The following is a 24167-nucleotide window of genomic DNA, read 5'->3' as shown; positions in this document are numbered from 1 at the left end:
ATTCAAATTATCGTGTGATGCATTCCTTTGTTAAATGTAAATGCGGTGGTGTGACGAAGAAAGCAGGTGTTTCAAAGATTTATGAAGAGAAAGTTTGAAAAAAGGGAGGTGCAAGAACTAATTTTTCTTGAAACAATGTCAAAATAAAATTGACTTCTGTCTCGTTATTTACGGCCTTTTCTTTCTATTTGATGTTTTATCTTTTAATTTCACCGGCAAAGTGTACTTTAATGGTAATTTTCTTTATTGAAGAACATGAAAATATAAATGCCAACCGTTTCTGCCAAAAGCAATGAATCAATGAACAAAGGGGGTAAATATTACACATTAAGAAGAACACATTATTGGGCCAAACATTTCTCGAGATTGCAAATATTGCGGACTTTAGTGGTTTTCGACGGCTCGAGTCATTTAAAAGGCAATTATGGCAAGAGTATGAAAAAATCAGGTTAAGTTCTTTATCATAACAAATTGAGTTTGCACGAAATTTTATTTACTGAGGGTAATGCATTTTGTCGTATACATTAATCTGTAACCATAACTTCTGCAAGCAAAGACAAAAAAAATTACTAATGAAATTTTTCGCCCCAAAAGAACAATCAAAAAATTATTTATCACTCTTTGGAGGTGATCAGGCCTCCTTAAACTTTGAATTCCACAAGGTCTTAATTTTCAAATGGCGAGGTGGTTGTGAGGTAAATCTGTGCTCACTGGGATTTCGCCACGCAGATCGTTTCCATGGAAACTACAATAGGGGGTATATTTTCATTGAAGAATGCCAGCTTCTTTACATTTTGGTAAGGAATTTGCATAAGAAACTTTTTAATTCTTCCATTCTTTTCGAAGGAATTTTCCTAAAGCATCGACATTTTAGAGTGGGTACAACGAGGATGACAAATATTATCCACTTGTCGTGATTGAGTGGATTCATAACTTTATACAATTAAAAATTACCTGAAAATGGCTTGAACTAGTATTCATTTCAAACGTTAGTGTTTTTATTTTTGTGTTTTATCTTTTATTCAAGAGTAAACAATAAAAAATGAAAATATAACTACTAAGCGGACAGCTGTTAGTTTTGTATGAGGTACTATGCTGGTTAACGCCGTAACTAAATTTCATTATGTAAATTTAAAAAAACAGAAAAAAAAAATGTTGTCAGTCTATTTCTATTGAGGTCTTCATAGTGAAACTTCAAAACCTGTTTTAGTGCGTTATTTCTGAATATGTTTTTCTAAAAAGTATACAAAATTTTAGAGCTCAAGAAAAAAAACTGTGATTACGGTGAGTTTAGCAAGCTCTTCGCTCAACTTTAGTCAAGCACAGAACTTTTCAAAACGAGTTCAAGTCCTTTTATAAACTCTTTATTGGCTATTTCTATATTTTTGTGTAATTGCTCAACTGCGATAAAGGGAGGACAGCATAAATAGGGAAGAAAATTTTGTTGTTTCTCACTATTTCATTTTCAATTGTAGCATAGGCATAACTTATCGGGAAGTTTCTAGCAATTTGATAAAGAAGTTTTTCGATTTGCCACAGTGAATGTTTATCAACATATCATATTTGCTTGCTGACACTCTTTCATTAGCAATGAACTTGGATGGTGAGAATTGCATACGCTTTTAATAAAATCATCAATGATTCATGACGGGAAGGGAATTGAGGTTAAGTCACGATTCTTTCAGCTTCTATTTCTCGTCAATATTGCCTAGATTTTTACATAAATAAATGGTCATTCAATTACATTTCACACAAACTGTGGTCATTTTCGTTTTATATCCTGCCCTAAGACTTATCCTACTGCTTCATGAAGTTTAGTTAAAAGGGGACTCTCTGAACACTACGTATTCTCGAAGGGCAAGTAACCTCGTTGCTTTGAAACGAGAATCCTTTGAGTTTTTGGGTCACAATTTTCTTTTAGTGGTATTTGAAGTTGATCGTATATATTTGCATGATTTCATTAAAAATGCACAGAATTGTGCATTGTGGAATACTATGGGAGTTTCGGATATCGGGCGATCAGAGCAAGGACATTTTCTCAGACAGAAAGTTTCTAATTCGGAAAACAAAGAACTTGTTATTGTTCCATGGTATTCCAAGAAGGAAAAAAGCAAAAGAACCTTGAAAATTTTTTTGTAAATAACAAAAAAAAACAATTTTTAATGGAATACAGAATTCACTTCTTGTTTACATACTCAAGTTTTCTCATAAATATTCATTCAACGTAACGTTCGATTTGTCATGGAGACTCAAAATGTTCTCATCTTCATCCAACGTTTGTGACAAAAAAAAGATCGTCTTTCTCAATATTATTGCTGAGCCTAAATTTTCCCGTCTCTTACATTGATTTTAAATGATCTATTTATTGCTTGCGAGCATTTTAACTGATCCATTTATCTTTACAGTACAACTCGATCCAGGCCAGATGTTTCCGATACTATATATTTTGTACTTTCCATCTTTAATTCCTCTGCGCATGGCCACAAGTCAGCAGTGTGAACCCTCTCAGCAGTCAAGGAGTGGAAAAGCTCTCAAAGGTCACATCTTTAAATCGAAAAAGGTACAAGATCCATACCAGTGTCTGATATTCTGCTACAGCGAATTCACATGTCAGAGCTACAATTACGTCATAACTGGTAAACTTTGCGAGCTGAATAACAGAACCAAAGAAGCAAGACCTGGAGATTTTGTCCGAGATGAAACTAGATTCTACATGCGACGATGGAAGAACAGAGGTTCGGAAGCAAAAAATTAAAATAGTCTTTTAACCTTTCATTGTATAAAAGATAAGTAAAAATGAATACTTGTCACTGCTATAAACATCAAGTTTCTTTCAGTTCCTGGACAATCACAACTAATAGGTATCGTTAAGTCAAAATTTTCAGCAATTTAAGAAATTTTTAAACTTCCATATGACGGTAACATAGCTACTTTTGAGGAGGAGAGATTGTGTTAGAGAGGTGCGAGATATACAGACAGACAGACAAAGAGAAAGAAAGTGCTTGTTTGAAAGCTCATTCAAAGATGCCAAGGGTTTAGTATACTATTAAAATTTCACTATATTGAAATGTGACTGATTCCATTAGCGTTCTCTTAGGATCGGGTTGAAACCCGGATATATTCCCCATACAATCCACACATCGCATATGTAGTTCATTAGATTAAATCAGAACCTCGCATAAATTGATGTGGGAAGGGGGTGGGGGCTTGGGGAGAAAGAGTCTCCTCTGTTCAACAGGGGAGTCGAAGCCTAATAGGGATAAGAAATTAATGCGGTTGGCTCACGGCATTTCCCAGGATGTTCCCTTCAGAGCATGCGTGTCTTAAACACTCAATGAATCAATGAAACTTAGCATATAAGACGTAACCTCTTAGCCTTCGAGGAATTGTTTAACATGGCCACATTGAAGTATTCCTCGTTGAAATTATGCTCGGTTGGTTAATTGAACAGTACAATACGATCAAGAAAGTAATTGTCGTCGAACGAGAAGCATTTTACTGTTTCTTTGCCAAAGTCTCATTAGGCTCCGTTCCCGAGATGCCTGCCGAGTCTTGTAGAGAGATCAAAGCCAGCGAACAAGGGATGGCGGTTAGCGGTAGATATTGGCTGGAGCCCCGGGAGACAAAAATGAAATCTAAGAACTTTCTGGTAATTAACTAAATTATTATTCTTCACCTTTGGACAACTCAAGAAAAAATAGATTTGTATCGTAATAGTAAGAATTTCTTTCTTGCAGACAATTCACGAAAAAATAAATTAGCACCATAAATGAAAGTTTGCATGGAATTCTTTATTTCTTTGCAGGTTTATTGTGACATGGTATCGGTGGATCAGGTCTGGACTCTCCTCGCTCGGTTTTCAAACAGTGACACTAAAAACTGGATGGATGACTCAGGAGATTGGTGGTATGACAGTACTCAAGCTGCAGGAGAAACCGCTGATCCGTCGTATAACGCAGACATGATCTCGCCGGCGTTCTGGCTGATCGGTGGCAGTGAGCTTAAAATTACGCGCAATGATGACTCTGGACACACCCCTCTATTGCAAACAATAGGGAACTGTCTGAGTTGGAAGACAAAGTGTAAGTAGTTATATAAAGGGCCTCATTGATTGTTATGCATCTAGTTTTAAAGAGATGCGAAAGTCTGTATAGTTAATCAGGGCGTGCTTTGATTTTCATCGTTAATTTTTTTCAGTTTTAGATATCTAGGTCTTTGGGATCATTTTTTAGACGTTAACCTTGTGTACTTGTTAGCTTGATGGCCGCAAGCTTTTCAGTTTTTAACTGGCTGTCGTCACCCTCTATAAATAAAGTTGACACACACACATCGAAAAGAATTGAAGCTGCTCAAGCAGGGCGACAAATTCTTTCCGTATCTATCGTTGGGACTATTGTCATTGTCGATTTCAAGACTTTGAAGCCCTTTTCCTTTTATTCGAGTATTCTTCTGCAAGTTTGCTCTTCGGGTGGAGAGGATAAAACCAAAAGAAAGGAAAACCAGCTACAATGCTGTAGATCATTGTACGTCAAGGCATGACGATAGACACCATTTTGAATTATCTTCATTACTCCATTTACTTGGGAAAAAAATATTGACCTATGAACTCATCCTCAGATATTCGATCAGCAAAAAATAGCACGACTTTGGGGACAGAAGCAAACCTAATTGTCGTTAAACTTCAATGTTTTGACGTAAAAATTCAAAGCTGTTACCAGCAAGTCTTTAACCAACTGGCAGAATATTCACAAACATATTTCCACGGAAACTGTGATTTAAGTGTTTGGTAATGTTGTGTTCGTTGTCGTTACTGGTATCAATTGAGCTCAGCGAGATCTAACTCAAGAAAGCCACCCTTGAAATATCTGCCTTCGTTTGTTGGCTGCAAACACCATTCCCACCACCATCAACATGCGCGAGGACGTCTCAAATAGTAGAGATGCAATCGACGGCAACTTGAACCAGTCTCCCACTGATCTTGCAAATATCAGCCAATTCCCACTTTCCTATTATCCCACCATTTTAAATGGCTAATTAGCTATATCGCGGAGCCTACTCTTGTGTAATAAAAACTCGACGTCCAACAAGCGGACGACTTTAAAAATCACAAGACTGCGCCTCTTTCTAAAGCTCCTAAGAACAAAAACTTAATTGCGTGAGATGAAAACTATGTGCCAAATATAAAGGAATGAAAAATTTAGAGAAACAAGAGACAATTAATGTATTATTTTTATTGGGAAAGTCTTATCTGGATTGTTTACTTTAACACTGTACCACGCTCTCATAAGTATACCACATTTCACAAGATATATCTTGAGTGGATATAAAAATCTGGGTAAATGTATTTCCCTTCTTCTTCTTCTTTTTTTTTTTAACGAGTGTTAATAAACGAGGAAGATGAATGCCACAGAAGATGATACTAATTAAAGGCAACGTGTAATGTCTCCAATCCAAAATAGACAACAGATGATATTTGAAAAGTTTAAACGCACTTAGAAGTTGAAGAGAACGCTCTAACAAAATACCCCAGGTGGTGTACCTACCTAATTAAATATAAAAACTGAATACAGAAGGAAAAAAAAATGAATGCGCTGAGGAATGTCCAAAGCCTTTGGTTTGTTCTACGAGACTTGAGTCGGAAAAATACAACAAAGAGAACAAAAACTTATGAATAAACTAAAAATAATGAAATTTTTTCTAGAAGGATTTAAAAACGACGAGGCTGGTTCTAAAGAGGGGACACAAATATTGATCCACAGGACTAAATTTATACAAATAAATACGTATTACTGGACATAAATTAAGTAACAATACAAAATGATGTAAAATCAACTTCAAGTACACAACGCAACTAATGAAACATACAAACACTCACAGGTAATACGATACACACAGAAAACGGCAATCTGCAAAAAATAAATTCTTTAATCAGTGTAAATCACGGTAAAAAAATAAAAAGAGACCGTAGAAGATGGAGTAAGAAGCGTAACGAACGTGTTGAGAGGAGATGATATATTCTGCACTGCCCTTTTGTAGGTGCTGGGGGTATTTTTGTGAAATACGAATGGAAAAATTAAACGTTGCACCGTGTGTGATAGGCTTTAACTGGTAAATCGACACTATTAATTTGCATACGAGTTTATCAAGTGAGTCATCAGTGAAAGTCCAATGAAGGTTATTCTGCTTGCACAAATAATCGCATACTTGTTTGCCTTTTCTGTATGAAAATGGCACTGAACTTGTTATGTAAGAGTCAGCTCAACTGGGTCAACCTTTAGCCGTGAAACGGCCAAAATTAGCAATTTTTTGCCACTAGTTTATGTCGTCACACTGCCAGTGTGAAAAAGAAAAGACAAGAAACATCAGAGTGTAGTAAACACAAGCTAAAATTTTTAAAGCAGTGAAGTGAAAAACATTTTGGGACCGAAAGGTAAGTAAGTATTTTAGTGTTTTACTACCCAAATTTAGTGTTTTGCTTTGTAGTTTTATAACATACAATAAATAGTCAAATTAATAACTCGAAAAGCCTTCAGCCAAAATTTAACTCCGTTAAAAAGCTTATACTTTCTTGATCTGATATCTCAATTAGCGATAACGCCAGAAATCATTTGCCTTGATGATATTAAATATATATGTGCATAACTTGCTAAAGTACGTTGTCATGAAATAATGCACTTAGCATGCAATAATTAATCTGAATACACAATTTAACTGTATTAATGTTCAAACTGCTCCCTCGACTGCCTGGACATCTGGGGCAACTGATAATGCATTTTGGGAGTGGTAGGGATGCTTGCTTAATAGTGGCTATGGCTGTACCTGTCATTGAATTTGCCTTCTTGTTTGTAACAGATTTTCCATACATTGTATGTTATTTTTTTCAAAAATTTTTGTCCGCAAGAAGAAAAATTTTTACAGAAGAATCCTTTTCCTATAACGTGTACAACTGTTGCTTAAGTTTACAATATTACTGATATTTAATCATAACTGAATTTTCACAAAAATTATTTGCCCACCAACCAATCAGGGTGGAGTTGAAAACTGCAGTAAGGTCTATTGGATATAGTTAAAGTACTGAATTTCACACTATGACTTACAACTACAGACCAAGCGGCCTTTTAATGGTGTTAAATTTAAAGTCAGTATGGTCCAGAAACTATTCTTATTTTTAGTAGGTGAGGCTGGGTGATGGATGCGCAACACAACAGCGTCAAAAAAAAAAAAACACAAACAATCAAGCAAATAACTAAGTTGTGCAAAGTTTCCAGGGATAATATAAATTTACCACCATAAACAGTTAAAAGGTGATCATTCCCTTTACTCTCATGACCTTGATGTAAGATTCAGGGATATTGTAGGGAGAAATTAGATGCTAATCACTCTTAGGGTTTAAAGGATTAAAGAAAAGAAGGAAGCTAAAAAAATTATATGAAAAGTGCTGTTGCTGCCAAAAATCACATTGACATAATTTATTTTAAAATATTGCATACTTTTTCTTTCCATTGCATTTTTATGAAGTTGTTTTGTTTTCAAGTTTGTTGCTTTCTTCACTTTTCTGTTACTTTTTTTTTTGCTCAATTTACTTATGTTTGTATCATTTGTATAGGTTCTTTACTGTAAATTGTATTTGTTCTGATTTATGTTTAACTTTGCTGGATCATTTTTCTCAATTGTTTTAAATCATTCTCTATTGTCTTTAACTGGCTCTCGTACAACATTTGTTAGTGTCTTTTGTTCTCCTTTATTTTGTTTTCTTGTTTGTCTGTTTCTGAAGAAACTCATTATTTGTAATTTTATTTTTGCAACCACTTTAATTGTTCACCTTGCTTTGATTCTTCACTTTTTTGTTTTGTTCGGAAGTTTATTAAAGAGTGTGTTTTTGTTTGGACCGTTACAAGTAGTTTTGGCCATCATGAGCACCTCAGGGACTGTGATTCCCACTAGCCACAAAATTTGCATTTTTTTCTCTTTCATTTCTCTTTTTTTGAACCAGTGATGCAGTTGTTTTCTTCGGCTCTTCAACATTTGCTTAGTAAGTCTCCGACATCTTGCAGTTCCCATAATTTTCCCCTTCACCTGCATAATTGCTTCTTGATGTACACTGATGATAAGATATTACCCAATAAATATGTCCTGAAGTGATTTCTAATTTTGGTTACCCACAGTTCTAATTTTTTTTGTTCATTATATATAATGGATGACAACCGAATTGGTAACCTTTGACAACCTATGCCTTTTGTTGGAGAAAAGAATGCCTATGCCTGAGATATATTATATTACAGTTCTCCTCTTTTTGCACCAAATGGAGGCTATCATGTTTAATATCCTTCAAATATTTTTCAACATGTGGGAAAAATTGTTATGAATAGCTTACTGTTTATGGTGTGGCAGATTCAGATCATTGCAGTGTTCAAATCTGTCTCAAATTGTCTCCTCTTAACCAACTACCTGAAATCTTGACCCTTTTACTTCCAAAATCTGAGCGTTGACTTACTCAACTGAAAACCTTACACAGTTTGTTTTAAGTATTGCCGAGAAAATGCCTGAGATTGTTTTAATGCTCAACTAAAAAGTTGTCATCAAGTTGTTTTAGATTTCTTATTTTCTTGATGGCCATATATTTTTTTTTCCAGGCCCTTCTTTATTGGAGCTGTGTGTCCTAGAAAGATAACATTATTAAGCATGCCTGTGATAAGGAGTTTCAAGCACTTATTAACAAGCCTGTATAGGACAAGTAGTAAGTTTTCTGGGAGACTGATTAGGCTCTCTATTCTTTTTGCGATTAATTAGCTTGGATATCATGTTATATATTAAACCACACACCTCAGTTATCATGACAACATAGTCAAAGGGGGGCACAAAAGTGTCCTTTCAGGGAGTGGGGTGATAAAAAAAGAAAGCCTTGGCTTTTTCATGCAACACATTCTTTACCATACTTGTCCAGAGTTTGTTTCGGTTCAAACTTAGTTAAACATAAGCAGTTAATGACTGGCCTCAAGGGATACAGTGAGTTTTCTTTTTCTAAGACTCTTAAATGTTCCTTGAACTGAAGCCAAAGGGCTGATAAGGGTCAAATAAAAAATGGCTTTGAGTTGGGTGGTATAACATCATGATTTTAAACAATTGCAAAATAATTTGCATACTTAAACATGCATATATACTTACACATGTACTCTCAAACCAACTCTTACACTTTCAATTTAGTCAGCTTAAGTAAGAATTAATCACTGGTTCTTTTTTTTTATCAGTGGGTACTGCCTTACAGTGAGAGAGGGGTTGGGTTTAACTTTTCATTATCAAATTGTTGGTGACATTTTTTATTATTTTCCCCCTGATCTTAATTAACAGTTATCAGCAAAAATTAGGAACTCAAAATAAATAATAGACTACAGCAAGACACTTAGACATAGGACTACTGTGCGTTTTCTACTTAAATGCAAATGCTACTTACTTAAAATAATCTAATAATCATTATGTACTGAAATAAAATGTTTAATTTGTGATAAGTCTATTGTGAATGAATTGAAAGATTACTTACAGAGTGCAATACAGGATTTCCATACTACACACTGGCTTGAAATTAAAGCTTTTAAAGAATTAACTAAACAACACTAAACATTCTAGTAGTTAACAGAAAACATTTGAAAATTTGATGTGTCCATCACCCTCTGCATTCCAATGAAAGATCACATCAAACAATATAATTATCTTAAGGCATTTTCCGATTGCTTCCAAATATTTTTAAAAATGTGCACCAGGAATGTACAAAGAGCAGTATTTGTATGAGGTTTTTTTAGATCATATCATACATAAAAACACATTAAACAGCTCTTACATTTCTCAATGCATGGTTACTCATAATTTGATATAAAAGTTGTCCAAAAAGCATTTCAATGGCTAAATAATTTACCAAAGCTTTCTAAACATCACTGATACCTTTGAATTAAGAGATCTACTTGACCGCATGGGATTTCCCTTGCAAATACATGATTGTGTGGTTAAATTAGATTTGTAGAATTGAGCAATAGAAAAGAAGAAATGAAATTCATCATATTTGGGAGATGATGCTTATGTAACTGTAATGCTGTTACATACATTTCCCATCTGCTCCCCATTGCTCGCATGTGCCAGTTCCTGTGAAAGCACAGTGTCAGCTAAGGAAATTGTAAAAGCACAGTGATCTTATTGAAATTTCTTAATATATACAGATCCATTCCCTATTGTGTGTTTTTAACCCTATACACTCCAACATCATTTTATATGCATATTTTCCATACTTTTCTCTGTGTTCTGACAAGGAGAATTTACTCATCAATCTAATAAAATAGGGATTCTTATCAATAAAAAAAACATATCATGTACTAGTTCAATTTTATCTGTCTAAAGTTTTCCTCTTGTTTGATGGTGTGTTTCTGTTGCAGGCAAAGAAAATTAAAGAGCAGAGACTTGAAAAGAGAGAACAACTGCACCTATTGTAGCAAAGTTCAGAAACAGAAGATGCAACAAGGAAAGAAATGATAAGAAATGTGACATGAGACATTTAGGCTTGTGGAAACTTAAAAAGGAAGTGTTGGGAGTCCCTGTGCTCATTTTGAATGCTATGATTTTCACATTTGTTTTGTACCTTCAGGTACTAATGGAAAAGCTAACATCATTGTAGAATTCGTGAATTAAAAGCAAATTATGGCTAATGTGAAATATGTGAAAATTACTCATACTGGGTATAAAGTTTATTCTAAAATGCCAGTTTTAGTTGCCCCAGATATGGTAATGTCATTTCCTGTGTACATTTCCAGCTTTTCAAAAAGTGAGATTTTATTTTAAAACTGAAATAGAAGCCAATGTGTTGGGAAGGTGAACCCATGAACACGTTTTAGTATTTCTGTGTCAGTGTCTCAATCTGCTGTTGCTGAGATGTCAAAGAGGAAGTTCCATTGTGCGACGGTGATAATGATTTGTTTCTTATTATGTGCTGAGCTTTTGGAAAGAGCATATTGTTAATTAAAAATACCCATTGTGCATTTCAGTTCAGTTGGTTCTTGTAACAGAAAGGAGTACAAAACCCCACTTACCCCCAAGCACAACACAGGAAGCCCAAGCCAAGTTGACCAAGACAGTTATTAGATATATAAATACTGTAAACTGCTGCTTATAAGAGCCCCCCCTTCCCAGAATTTATAAGCCCCTTAGCCCCTTAGCCCCTTAAGCCCATCTACCTTTAGACAAACGAATAAAACCATCCAATTATGGCCCCCCCCCCCTCCCCCTTCCCCGGATATAAGTTCCCCTCTTGCTTTTCTTTTTTCTTGTAATACCAAAGTAAAAAAGGCCCCAGAGCTGTTTCTTGGACATAGAAATGTTAATGATAGAAGAGCAAAGATGAACTTCAAGAGAAAAGTCTGAACTTCAGTTTTGTTATATACCATGTTTATTCGTGTTGCTAGTTTTAATTCTATTCCAAATTTATTGAAATTAACTTAATTGCCAACGAGCCAGCCGAGCGAAGACGCTCGGCTGGCGAGGCGGCAGAGAAGAGTGCCGCGCGAAGAATGGTGTATGCGAAAAAATTCTCGATCGGCATTGAAAAGTGTAAGGTAAGGTGTAAGGTGTACAGATGTAAGAATGTCTCAGTTTAAGCCAATTGCAAGGAAGGAACTATTCAAGCCAATGAAAAGACGTGTTACATTGTAAATGAAAAATTCAGTGTTGTTTTTTTATGCTCTTTCAAAGCAACAGTTATACAATACAACACGATTCATAGTCTTTGTTATGTTATTCTTTATAATGTTACATTAATAACAAGAACTAGTCACATCCTTTCACATGTTCAAGTTATTAAATGACTTGGTTAATATTACCAAGCCCTTAAAACCTTAGTACAGCTTCCATGTTACTCTTATTAAAAACCCTTTTATCAATTGGAAAAAACTATGCCTCAGCATAAACCCCCTTATCAAACCACAAATTGATCGCTCGTTGGCACTCTATCGATAGGTATATCTAGTTTATTATGACGTTTTAAAGCTTAACCCTTTAACTCCCGGGATCTGGCTGCTACACATTACCATATAAATTAGAAGCAAGAATTTGGTGTTAGATCAAGATAACAACTCCTACCTGATACATTTGAGTATTCTCATTAACTCTTTGTTGGACAGTGAGTGGATATTGTGGGGAGAAGTTACATGTGAATCACTTCTGGGAGCTAAAGGTTTAATTAAAAACACAACGAGTAAATGCAAAACGTACTTGATCAGCACTACTACAGCTTTTTTTCTATTTCGGTTATAACCCTCCTAAGACCCCGGATTTTTTTTCGGATTTTCAAGGCAGCTATGAGGCAGATTAACTCGCTGTTGAGAGGAGCAAGAGAGGGAACTAAAGACTTGTTATGCGGCTGCAAATCAGCCTGAAAAAGCTCACAAAATTCAAACAAACAAACAACATGAAGGCAAGTAAAGCTTGTCATTTCTTCAAAAGCATTTCAAATTTCTAGGTTAAGTATACAACAGTTCATGCTCGGACAAATCTTCATATTTCGGCCGTTGAACAAAATAAGCATATTTGCATAGTTATGGAGGCTCACTGTGCGAGCTTCTGCTGCTCATGGGCTCAGTCACGCATTCAGTGTGGAACTTTAAAGAAGAAAGGGGCGAGATCGCCCAAAATGCTCCATTTATTTTTAATGGGTGGGGAGGGAAGCGGGGCTGATGTCAGCCTTAATTTTTGTCACGCTCTCGGATAATGAAAATTAACGAAAGAGTTGCAGTGGATCAGGAAATAGTGACAACCGACTTTAACTCGCCCGGTCCTTGGCTTGTCTCTAATCTACTGACTTAGAATTTTAAACAGGTTTCCTCTTTTATGAAAATTTGTCGGTTTGATTTATCTTCTATTCGGAAAATCATGAAAATGACAACGATCTTACCAAGATAAACTTACCCACTAAATAAATATGAGTCAAAGGAATGTAACCGAAGAGTAAGGCAAAGACCTCAACAAGTGGCGCGTCAACAGTTAGGAAACCTGATATCCGTTGTGACGTCATATGATTATTTAACTTAAGAGAATGTCACGATTTCATGCTAAAATTCTAGGAACCAAGGAATGCGAGTCACCAAAGGTCATTCGTCTTCCACCTCTCGTCTTTTCGAATTTCTCGTTTGTAAAAGTGTTCTACAGTTATCTACAAATCATCTAGTTTTGCGCATCAGCCGAAAGAAAGGAAGTCGAGTTGTGGGTGAATTTTTCTAGAGTTTCGAGTTACAGATTGGTTGAATCCTTGCCTCTGTGTTCCAGGTAAGACTAAGTGCAGCGGTTTAGAAGATGTTTTGATGACAGTCGTCGTTTGCAGTAGCCTCAGTTGCGGAGATGCCCCGAACAACCTGCTTCAGTGTAACTATCATCGTGTGTACAGTCGTATGTTATTCTAGTGTAAACCAAAAGCGAAGCAAGATCAATTTAGTCGAGTCTGAAGATAATGTAAGGGTTAAGGATCAGTTCGATAAACCTTCGAGCGCGAGGTCAATACCTTTCGTTTTGTCAGAAATCTCGATGAGAAACTTCTGAGCACTTAGACTATTGTGAAAATCTTTGGACAGAGACTTACTTGTGAAAAAATCGGCTCGGGAGCTCGCTATGCTGGCATGTAAACCATTTTCAGAACAAACCAAGCGTGTCATGAACTCAAGGAACAGAGGTGTTGTTATGTTGATCAAGCGGTTGTAACAATTCCGTAGGTTGCTTGTCTTCGCAAATCTACCGCTTTTGTCTCTCTTATCGGCTGCTAATCATGTCTAACGCATGTAAGTGTGTTCCACGTTGTGTAGACGTTCGTAATTTGATTTGACCGTCTGTGCAGTCACATTGACTCGCATTGAAGAGTATACAAATTAACTCGGTTTTAAAAATATTTCACCATGGTTTCTGTAATTGTAATAGGTAACTGGCAGCGATAGACATAATCAAAGAACACTGAGTAAAACTACCAAATCACTGCAATCGATAGAGAATCCCTCTTTCTGTCTCTGGAATACTGATTCAAATCATTTCCATTTTCACTTAATGAAGGGACATTCCCTCTGCCCCCGGTCGCTTTCAGCTGGGAATTTTCCCTTTTTATATTTACGGTTATTCAAATTTTGCCGCAGCTAAATTCTTTAATTTGAACATAAGATTGTCATGTAAGGGACAAATTATCAGGGAATGAAGCTTGTAAGAGATAAAGGTGTGCAAAGAAACCCCCGATTTTTCCTTTCGTATTGTGGCATGTTTAACTTGAACTTCAAATGATAAATTTGGAAAATGAACTGATCGCTGAAGCGCTCGGCGAAGACAAATAATATTTTCCTTTGTGTTATTTTTCAGTAATGGAGGTTCCTCAAGGCAAGAGAGATCAAGATCGAAAACAAGACAGCTCTCCAGGTTTGAAAACACTTAATGTGAACATTAGCAGTTTTCTACTATGGAATCTTTCTTGCTTAGACTAGAGCTACATATTTGCAAGTTAACTGTAAATTAAGATCATGACCTTAAATTTTGTTTGAAAGCAAAACTAATACAACGACTCGAAGTGTGCTGCAAATATTGCATGGTTCTCAGAGCTGTTAGTTAGAGCCTAACCGGAAAAAAAACTGCGGGTTAGTCTGCCATTTTTAGGTGGATACTTTCACCTTATTTTCCTTAAAGTGATACATCATTGGTCAGTATCAGGTTTATAACCCATTCAGAACAAAACTTAAACATGTTTCAAAGATGTTTTGTCAAACACAGTTTGAACTATTTTCCTTTAAAGGATCTAGCTTTCGCTTGTAATCTGAGTGTAGCGTTACAAGATAACGTACAAATTTACGTCCGATTTAGTTTTTAAGTTCTCTGTTTCTAATTTACATTCGGTTAAGCCCGGTTTAAAGGAAGTTTATTCAAAAGAAGGTTGCTTAAAAGAAGTTTATTTTGCTACGCAAAATATAGAAAGGTGTTGAATTGAAATCTGTAATTGGTGAAATGAACTCAAAATCTGTAAATCTGTAATTTCCGAGTTTGCGAAATTGAAAAACAAGAGGTGGAGAAATCTTATGGCCATTAGCCGGATGAATTTTTCAACACTTATTAGAAATATTTCTTTTATTATGGATCTATCCTCGCTTAGAACTGATTGCCAACGGACATTAAAAGTTAAAGTATTAATTCATTCCACACATTTAAACAAATGCTTTCAGCCTTTTATAATTTAAAAGCTATTTTTATAATCCTCCAAACAGGGGAGTGTAAGTTCAGAGAAATGGGAATGGGGGGGGGGGGGGGGGGCGATACGTTTTAGACTTAATTTTGTTGAAAATACTCAGCTTTTCATTAAAATTAAAATTTGAGTTCATTTACTTTGATTTAATTTGTCTTTTACGTATACACGTTTGCAACGAATTAGATGAATTAAAGTTCAACCGAACATGTTTTGCTGATGTGAATGGGCTATAAGATGTATGAACCTATTCCCAGTTTACAAGTTGCATTGAGGTTCGTGCAGTATTCCAAGGATGCGCGGGAAACTGAATAGAACCCAGTCTTGCACGTTCACGATGACCTGGCTGCTCACTGTTTCTTACTGCCTTCATCATTTAAACCTCTTTACGGCCCTCGGGCCTATTGAGACCTATGTTAGGATATGTTTTTTTAGGTTATGGTGCTCTGTAGATTGTAGAAGGAGGGGGAAACACAGCATTTGTTATGACTGATCCTCGAACTATGACGGGCGAGTTTAACATAATTTTTTCACTTCAATATCAATATTTTATGTAGAAAGCTCAACGGCCGATAATAAGGCATAACCTAAAGGCTGGTTTTCATTTACAACGGAGTCTGAGTCGTTATTGAGAAGTGCAGATTAATACAATCAAGTTGAAATCAAGCTGGTTTGATCTTCCGCTTCTGCCTTCAATGAAGTTTTTCACTGATCATAAGCATCGGAGTCCAAAGCACAATCAGAAGAAAATGAAGCCGTTCTGATTCTTCCCACAGGACGAAATATCAAGAATCCGTAAACGGAAACGTGGAAGAAATATGTGAAACCATTGCGGAAACACGCCGCTGTCGGTTTGGTGACGTTTACTCGTGTTTCCGTTGCTGTGGTCACAGTGGAACCGTACCACTTTTTTACATGTTTCCGTCAGGTTTCAGTTGGCGGAAACAAACATTTCCGAAAGTGTAACTTCATGTTAACATGAGCGGAAACACATTGTAAAGTTGCAGAAACATTAATTTTTTTATATTTCCGTCGACGTAATCAGACCTAAACGTTCACGGAAATGCAAGGTTACGTTCCGGAAACACGTTTTTCTCTTGTTTCCGTTGACGTAATTAGACAGAATGTCGACGGAAATACTAGGTTACTTTTCGGAAACAGATTTTTGTCTTATTTCTGCTGACGAATTCAGACCTAGAGGGGACGGAAACACTAGATTTTGTTCCAGAAACACTTTTTTTTCTTGTTTCCTTTATATATCGGACTCTTTCAGCACTCGTTATTCTTGATCTTCCTTTTCCATTGCAGGACAGGTAAATATGTTGTGATCGTGCGGTTTTGTATGACCCATACCAGACTTTTACCGTCCGTTTGTGAAATCTATGCTCCACTATGTAAAATCACACATACACAAGAGCTATATTTTCTTTACAGCTTCAATAAATTTATGTTATTCTTCTTCTTTTCTTCAATCAATCGACCGGTAACAATTTTTATTATTTAAAAAGTACGTTTATATTCGCTTCTCGTCCTTGTCATTTAAACATAACATGGCTGAAATTCCTTACTTAACAAATGAACATCAAGAAAAAATTACAGTATGTATGAAATGTCAAATGTTCTGAAAATGTATAGAATGGGCCAGTAACCTCAAAATAATGATCATAATTTAATCGCGGATCGGTTCCAGTGCTCCAATGTTTCAATTGACTCAACGGTCTCAAATGTCGACCCACATCGACCCAAACTGTTCCAGCGATCCAATTATCTCGAATGACCCAACTGCCTCAAATGACCAAATTGATTTCAGTGAACCAACAGCCTGACACGACCCAATCGGCTGACAAAGAATAGCAATGAGTAAAGAGCGATGAAGGTTTGTAAAAAACAGGGTGTGAAGATTCAGAAAGATAATTGGAGAGGCGGAAAGACTAGCTGTACATAAAGACCGTTTAAGGTCTGTAAAGAACGGTGCGTAAAGATTCGTTAAGAAAATCAAAACGCGTAAAGGTTATCTCTGCGTAAAGGCCGTTAGAGGTCCGTAAAGAACAGTTTGTTAAGAATGGTAAAGATATTGAAAGACGCGTAAAGCCTAACTGTGGGTTAAGAGAGCTAGAGGTCCGTATATAACAGTGGGTAAATATGAGAACTATTAAAAGTCTGTAAAGAACAGTGCGTAAAGATTCGTAAAGAGAATTAAAGACCCATAAAGACTAGCTAGCTGTGCGTAAAGAGCGTTAAAGGTCCGTCAATTACAGTGCGCATAAAGTCCTAAAGAAACTTAATAGTTTTACGAAGAAACATCCAATTGCAAATCACTCGGTAATTCACTGATGACTGATAAGACACATTTATTTCACATATTTTGGTAGTACTTTCAATATTGATCTGTGAACTATAACCATCCCAATCTACGCCCTTTACGCGCCTTTAATATTAACTACAGAGTCGGCTTTGCGCAGTCTCTGCGTCAAAGCATGCTTACGGGACACGGAATTTGTTTTTTACGCAAGAAATGAAGAAAAGTAAAGTGGCGATTTCATGCTGCGTTATAATATTAATTTTATTACTTTGCAAGCCGTATCATCAGTCGGAGTTACTAATTCATATACAAACTTTCTCACGATAGTTGTTCTGAAAATCCATATTTAGAATTTCATTGATATGGAAGTGCAATTTCCTAACGTTTCAATTTCGTCAAAATAGTAAAAACCATGCACAAAACCATGATCGGTTTGTTTTCATTGCAAAGATTCAACAAGGATATCAAAAATTCCGTTGCAGAGACACAACGGAAACGAACAACAGCGGAAACGTCCTGACTTAAATATGACGGTAACATGAATTGAAATTTCCGTTCCGGAAACATGACGGAAACTGGACAGAATCGCCAAGACTTGCCATAATACGTTTCCGAAAAACGTAAATGTAGCGGAAACATGAAGCTATATATTTCCGTCACATTTAAGAAATCTGGAAACAAGGGGTTTCGTCCTGTGTCCGACCGTTGAGCTTATGACTCCGCTCATGACTCCGATTTTTTAGTTTTCACCCAGTCGGAAGTGCCCTTACGACTCCAACTACAACTCCGACTCCGTTGCTAGTGGAAACCAGCCCTTAAGACATTTTGAAAAGAAGGATATCCCGAAAAGATTATTGGTTTTTTTGTTTTTTGTTTTTTGTTTTTAATAGGGATAAGGCTGGAGAAGGGCGAGCTTATGGAAATCTTGGCAATGCCTATCAGAGCTTAGGCGATTTTCGTAAGGCAATCAAGTACCATGAGCGTCGTCTACAAATTGCAAAAGAGGTGGGGGATAAAGCTGGAGAAGGACGGGCTTATGGAAATCTTGGCAATGCCTATCAGAGGTTATGCGATTTTCATAAGGCAATCAAGTATCATGAGCATCGTCTACAAATTGCAAAAGAAGTAGGGGATAAAGATGGAGAAGGACAGGCTTATGGAAATCTTGGCCATACATATTTTATGCTTAACCACATCTCTAAAGATCGAGATTCATTTTTGAAAGCCCGTGACTGCTTTAGTTCCAGTTTGTCAAAGTTCAATGAAATTCGGGCCCATCTCCGGTTTAAAGACGAGTGGAAAATTAGCTACCGCGATACGTATAATAGTGTATACGAGAATTTGTGGCGTCTTTATTTAAACCAAGGTGAAGTTAATGATGCCTTGCATGTTGCTGAGGATGGACGGGCGCAGGCTCTAAAAGACCTCATGGAAGAAAATTATGGGTGTCAAGACTTATACTCTTGGTTTCATTCCTCAGAAAAGTCAACTGGTTGCTCTCTTAGATCCATTCATTCGACAACAGTTTTCATAGCTCTCAATAGACAAGAAATAATTTTCTGGGTCATAAGGAAAGATGAAGAAGTCACCTTGAGGAGAAGAGAGGTAAGAGACTATGTTTCCGAAGAAGACGTGAGAACTTTCCTTTCGACTCTACACCATACCACCTTGGACGAAATTGGTGTACGTGCTGGCGTTAAAATCGAAAATCGCTCACTTGATGAGTCACGTGAGGTGGGGTGCACGACTGACAGGGCCCCTGTCAATATTTCTCGGCCTCTTTCACCACAGGAAAGCTTAAAGAGCTTTTTTGACCTCATCATTGCTCCTGTTGCTGACCTGGTTCATGGAAATGACCTCATTTTCATCCCAGAAGGTCCATTATGTTTGGTACCCTATGCAGCACTGATGAACCCAAAACAGGAGTATCTGTGCGAGTCTCTAAAGATCAGATTGATTCCGTCCTTGACCACTTTGAAATTAATTACCGATTCTCCAGCTGACTTCCACAATAAGACAGGCGCCCTTCTCGTGGGAGATCCGTACCTAGAGGAAGTTCTCTATAAAGGGAGAAAGTTGTGTGAGCTGCCATATGCAAAGAAAGAAGTAGAGATGATTGGAAGAATCCTAGGAACAGTTCCCCTTATTGGAAAAATGGCGACTAAAGGAGAAGTCTTAAAGCGACTATCCACGGTTGCTTTAGTGCACATCGCCGCACATGGCAAAATGGATACAGGAGAAATTATTTTGGCCCCAAACCCTGCTGAGGAATCCCATCATCCTGAGGAGAAAGACTTTTTGTTGACGATGGCGGATGTGTTGGAAGCCAAGCTGCGGGCAAGGTTGGTTGTGTTGAGTTGCTGTCATAGTGCTCATGGAGAAATAAAGGCTGAGGGAGTGGTTGGTATATCTCGAGCATTTTTAGGTGCCGGGGCTCGGTCCGTTTTGGTGTCCCTCTGGGGAATTGATGACGAAGCCACTTTCCGGTTCATGAAACATTTCTATAAAGAACTAGTTAAAGGAAGGAGGGTCAGTGAAGCTCTTAACCAAGCCATGAAATGTATGAGAGAGTCTGAAGAGTTCGGGGAAGTAAAGTGCTGGGCACCATTTGTTCTCATTGGGGATGATGTCACTCTGGAGCTAAATGGAACTGATTCAGTCTAGTCGCCACTGAGTGTAAATATAACTTGTTTTGATATTTTCCTTTAATGTTCTTAATACTCTTAAAATGCTTAGTCTTGACGTCAAATTTTACACACTTCATTTATCTGCATTCTCTATTACAATATGACTCGATTGCAAACCCACCCAAATGTCATTTCATTTCAAGCCACAGGAGTTGTATTTGTGGACTGTTTCATACGAGATTTCGCGCCCGCCACTGTTTGCCTTTGCTCCAGAACCTGATTGCGATTTCATAGGAATGGGCGTTCAAGGATGAACGCAGAAAACTCACCTGACTAACTCTAATAAGGTGATAACGAGGTTCCCTACTTTATTCTGTACATCATATTCCCGTCAAGAAGATAACACAGCTTAGTCTTTTAGAGGCTTGAGACATTGTGGATAGAAATTGTTGAGTTTTCTAGCCACTGTATAAGCAGTACAAAATGTACTCCAGCCAACAAAAAAACAATCGATCATACAAGGAAAATGTAAAGAGGACAGTCAGAGTTTTAAACAAACTACATGGTGATTTCCTTTATTTGTAAAAATACAAGAAGTTTCCAATGGTGTTGTTCTTTTTCTACCCATAGATGGCCGCTACCCGAAGAAGATAAATGAAAACTACAATTGTCATTGTCCGTCAGTTAAGATTAACATGGGAATGAATCTTGATGTGATAAACCCTTTCAGTGCCATGGCCGGTACTATTCTGTATTTCAAACAGCATGAAATAACTCAAAATTTAGGAGTTTGGAAATGATCTGGCTCACTTTGCATAGCAAAAGATCAATGTTAGTAGGAAAAATTTTTTTTATATGCTCATGTTTGACAAATCGTAACAAACCATAGTCACTGGTTGGATTTTATATGTTGTAACTTATCAAATTTGATAATCAACTTGATAGCATACATACACATGATTTAACCGTATAAATATATTGGTTTTGAATTTAATAACAAGTAAGAGTTTAGGTTTCAAAAATGTGGACACTACACAGGCAGCAGAGGGCCTAGCACCCTTACCCCCCCCCCCCCCCTCCAGTAATTTTTTTAGAGCTCTTTAGTTGTGGTAACATGTGACTCAGTGCAACTTCATGCACCAAGTTGGATAAAATGCCTGGCTCTTTTTAATTAAACTCGAGTCTCTGTTCAAAGCAGTTCTGAAAAGTCGTGTTTTTAGTAAGGAAATCTGTGAAGCCACTGTAGGCCCTGAGTGGGGTTAGCTTTAGTGTCCTGTTTAATAAAGAAAGAGACCAGTCGTAAATCAGGGCATGAAAAAAATTATTTTACATTTTTCAGTCAGAAATGATAACATCGAAAGCTTCTCCCTCCGCACAGAGGTTGCAACTCAGCAGAATCAGATGCGAGGATGGGGAGCCAAACTTTATATAGTGTTAAAGATTAAGATTACGGGATCCACTGAACTAATTTCAACTTATTAAATATTAATTGGATTGGTATTTTGATTTTTAGGTTGTTATAGCTTACTTAGAATATTCCTGTATACTGTTTTCATCGGCAGGTGTTGTATAAGTTGACTGTTGATATCAAACAAGTAGTTGAATGATTGCTCATGTTTATTTTAGAATGCAAGTAAGTATTTTATTGATGGAAGTGCTTCGACTTCAGCATTGGCTTTTAAGTATAAACGCGGGGAATTATTGCATTGGAGTAGTTTAGAGATTTGTTTTTGGTATGGTTTTAGGGTACACGGAAATGACCTACTTCAAATTCATATGCATATGCTAGAACTGATTTGTTTTTAAAGTACAATCTTCTCTTTTTGGAGATACTTTTAATTAAGAAGCCGAGTCATTATTTATGGTATTCACTCATTTGACCTAATACCAGCTTTCACAGGCTATTTCTTCCTGGAATTTTTATAATCACTGATTTAGTACCATGATCTGAAGTTTTGTGTTTTTTTTTTTGCTACTTTAACCCACGCCATGCCAAACCAATGTTTACAGCTAATAATAATTGTGGCTATTGTTTTACAGCTTGTAAAATGTTATTCCATCAGTGTGACTGGAATCACTTGCTAGTTTCCTGTTAATTCATGGAAAGTAGGCATTACCATCAGTTGGCCCTTCTCCAAATACGAACTGTTTACTCTTGTTATAAATTATTGTCACGCAACTACCTTTAAACAGTGTTTCTGTAAACATATCAATGTTACAGTTACATGAATTTCCTTAAAGTGGTACCTAGTAATTTTTATAATGCTCACGTTCGTTTATTTTGGCCTGGAGACCCGCGAAGGACAGCGAACCTTTAAACATGAAAAAGATTTTGACGATGTTTATTTGATGTTAGGTCTTTATGCTGATCATCTCTTTGGACAAGCGCAGTTATGTTACAACCTACTGTGCAAGGCACTACGTAAGCATAAATTAATAACGGGTGATAGTCTGATGACCGACTACCAATCTCCTGTCAGTTCTAGCTTGGTCACCTTAAAAGAACGTGAGCAACATTCTCGTAGGCAGTGGAGCAGTTATCAGCTGAACAGTTGAGTTGTCAAGTTAAGCCTAACAAGTTGTATTACAATCCAAGCCATTAAACAAGAGTGAGTTTACAGTTGCAGTTTACGTTGTTTGGTAGTTCAGATAGTCCCAAACCAAAAGACTTCTTAACAGTTGGCCATATATGTTCCCCAAAAGGACGTTCGGTGCTAATAAACGTTGAATAATCAACAACTTTTCAGGTGGGTGTCGATGGCTAGTGGAGGATATTTACCATATGCACCCTCTGATTGGCTACTCAAATGCCGTACAGCCTTTGCTATCTACCTCCGAGCAACTTGCACTGGATTTGCCCACGCACATATTGTAATCGTTGCAGGAATAAATATCAACCACTAGCCACCTCCACTTTGGTGAAGAGCTGTTAGACGTTTGAAGTTTAATTCCCTGAAGTGCTTTGGATTGGATGAAGAAAAACAAAAACCAAAATAATCAAGTGTCTTCAAGAAAGGATATCCCTACAATTCTTTTTCTGAGCACTGCTCTTATTAATCATATTCCTGACAAATTACTTTATAGGCAAGTTATTTGAAACCTAGATGAAAGAGTAATATCGAAGGCATGTGAGGTTTGGTTTGTTAATTTATTTCTAATTGAGCGTACATAATACTCCTGATTGGAAAAGGTTTTTTCTCTTGGTAAAATAGTGATCATATGTGGTGGCTGCTTGAAATGAATTCTTCAGGAAGACATTCGTCTTCAGATATTTTTTTTAATGTTCGTGCACGAATTAAAAAGACAAAAAAAGAAAAAGTCAAATGATCAGCAAAAATGAATGGGCAAGTCAGATATGTCTGTGATGACAGCTTATCAAATGATGACAGTGTAATAGTGTGAAATTGTCACCAGAGATCAACTGCATATCAGCTGTTAGAGCACTATGGCAGTGTGATCTTCCATAATATTTGTGTTAGACCCAAGGAGCTCTATTCAAAGGGATGCTCAGAGTGTAGCCTGAAAAGAGATGTTTAGAACTCAACCATAGATTTTATTTTTCTTCCAGCCCTCTAAGAATTAGTGGTAAAATATATACTGCAGTGTGTTTGCTACTGCACTTTGGGACTTCAGAAAGTAACCTAATCTATTCAAGCATTCTCTTCCACTGAGTCGAAATTTGGCAATGGGCATTCTTTTGCCCTTCATATGATTACTGAAAATAAAAATACACAAAGATTCAAAGTAATAAATTAAAAGCACTATTGGGACTGTGATGCTCTCTAACCTCAAAGTGTGTATTTTTGTTTTTGTTAACTTTCTACTTTTCATTTAGCATTTTCAAACCAAAACCAAAACAAAGGCCTTGCTGTTAAACCTTATTGATATTAGATTAATTAAGGCTCAATCAAAATTGTAAATTGTGCTGTCCATGACAAGAAAAAGATTACCATGTTCAAATTTGTCTCAGCTGGTCTCCTTTAATAGCTAACTACATTAA

The 24167-nt window shown here is 36.7% G+C and overlaps 2 protein-coding genes and 2 pseudogenes across 4 annotated transcripts; all 4 read left to right on the top strand.

Moving 5' to 3' along the window:
- LOC131768810 (uromodulin-like) overlaps window positions 1-24167 on the top strand; it is a 233972-nt pseudogene that overhangs the window by 12830 nt on the left and 196975 nt on the right.
- Window positions 1-24167, top strand: part of LOC131784653 (tetratricopeptide repeat protein 28-like) — an 84945-nt pseudogene that overhangs the window by 32500 nt on the left and 28278 nt on the right.
- On the top strand, window positions 2477-18489 carry LOC136281093 (uncharacterized). Its single transcript, XM_066167301.1, has 4 exons — window positions 2477-2735; window positions 3516-3649; window positions 3806-4082; window positions 18431-18489. The coding sequence occupies exons 1-4, from the start codon at window positions 2477-2479 to the stop codon at window positions 18487-18489; spliced, it is 729 nt and encodes a 242-aa protein (XP_066023398.1).
- Window positions 13117-22775, top strand: LOC136281014 (tetratricopeptide repeat protein 28-like). Of its 3 annotated transcripts, none has more exons than XR_010717525.1 (5): window positions 13117-13299; window positions 14368-14424; window positions 18431-20216; window positions 20798-20998; window positions 21507-22775. XR_010717525.1 is itself a non-coding variant. In XM_066167190.1 (4 exons), the coding sequence occupies exon 3, from the start codon at window positions 18723-18725 to the stop codon at window positions 20202-20204; it is 1482 nt and encodes a 493-aa protein (XP_066023287.1). In that variant the 5' UTR covers window positions 13117-13299; window positions 14368-14424; window positions 18431-18722; the 3' UTR covers window positions 20205-20216; window positions 20798-22775. The 3 variants fall into 3 exon arrangements, 1 of the variants encoding a protein (XP_066023287.1); XR_010717524.1 differs by adding an exon at window positions 20371-20514 and having other exon boundaries at window positions 20798-22775; XM_066167190.1 differs by having other exon boundaries at window positions 20798-22775.

The sequence above is a fragment of the Pocillopora verrucosa genome, chromosome 5 (genome assembly GCF_036669915.1).
Source record: "Pocillopora verrucosa isolate sample1 chromosome 5, ASM3666991v2, whole genome shotgun sequence".
Classification (NCBI taxonomy): domain Eukaryota; kingdom Metazoa; phylum Cnidaria; class Anthozoa; order Scleractinia; family Pocilloporidae; genus Pocillopora; species Pocillopora verrucosa.
The sequence above is the reverse complement of the archived record's forward strand: the minus strand, read 5'-3'. Positions and strand labels throughout refer to the sequence as shown.

What these genes read in the sequence shown, in the direction of transcription:
- LOC136281093 (XM_066167301.1), top strand. Translation starts at nt 2,477, where the DNA reads ATGGCCACAAGTCAGCAGTGTGAACCCTCTCAGCAGTCAAGGAGTGGA. An exon ending in TGAAATCTAAGAACTTTCTG is followed by an intron (nt 3,650 to 3,805) that starts GTAATTAACTAA and finishes ATTTCTTTGCAG; the next exon opens with GTTTATTGTGACATGGTATC. An exon ending in TCTGAGTTGGAAGACAAAGT is followed by an intron (nt 4,083 to 18,430) that starts GTAAGTAGTTAT and finishes TGTTTTTAATAG; the next exon opens with GGATAAGGCTGGAGAAGGGC.
- LOC136281014 (XM_066167190.1), top strand. Translation starts at nt 18,723, where the DNA reads ATGCTTAACCACATCTCTAAAGATCGAGATTCATTTTTGAAAGCCCGT.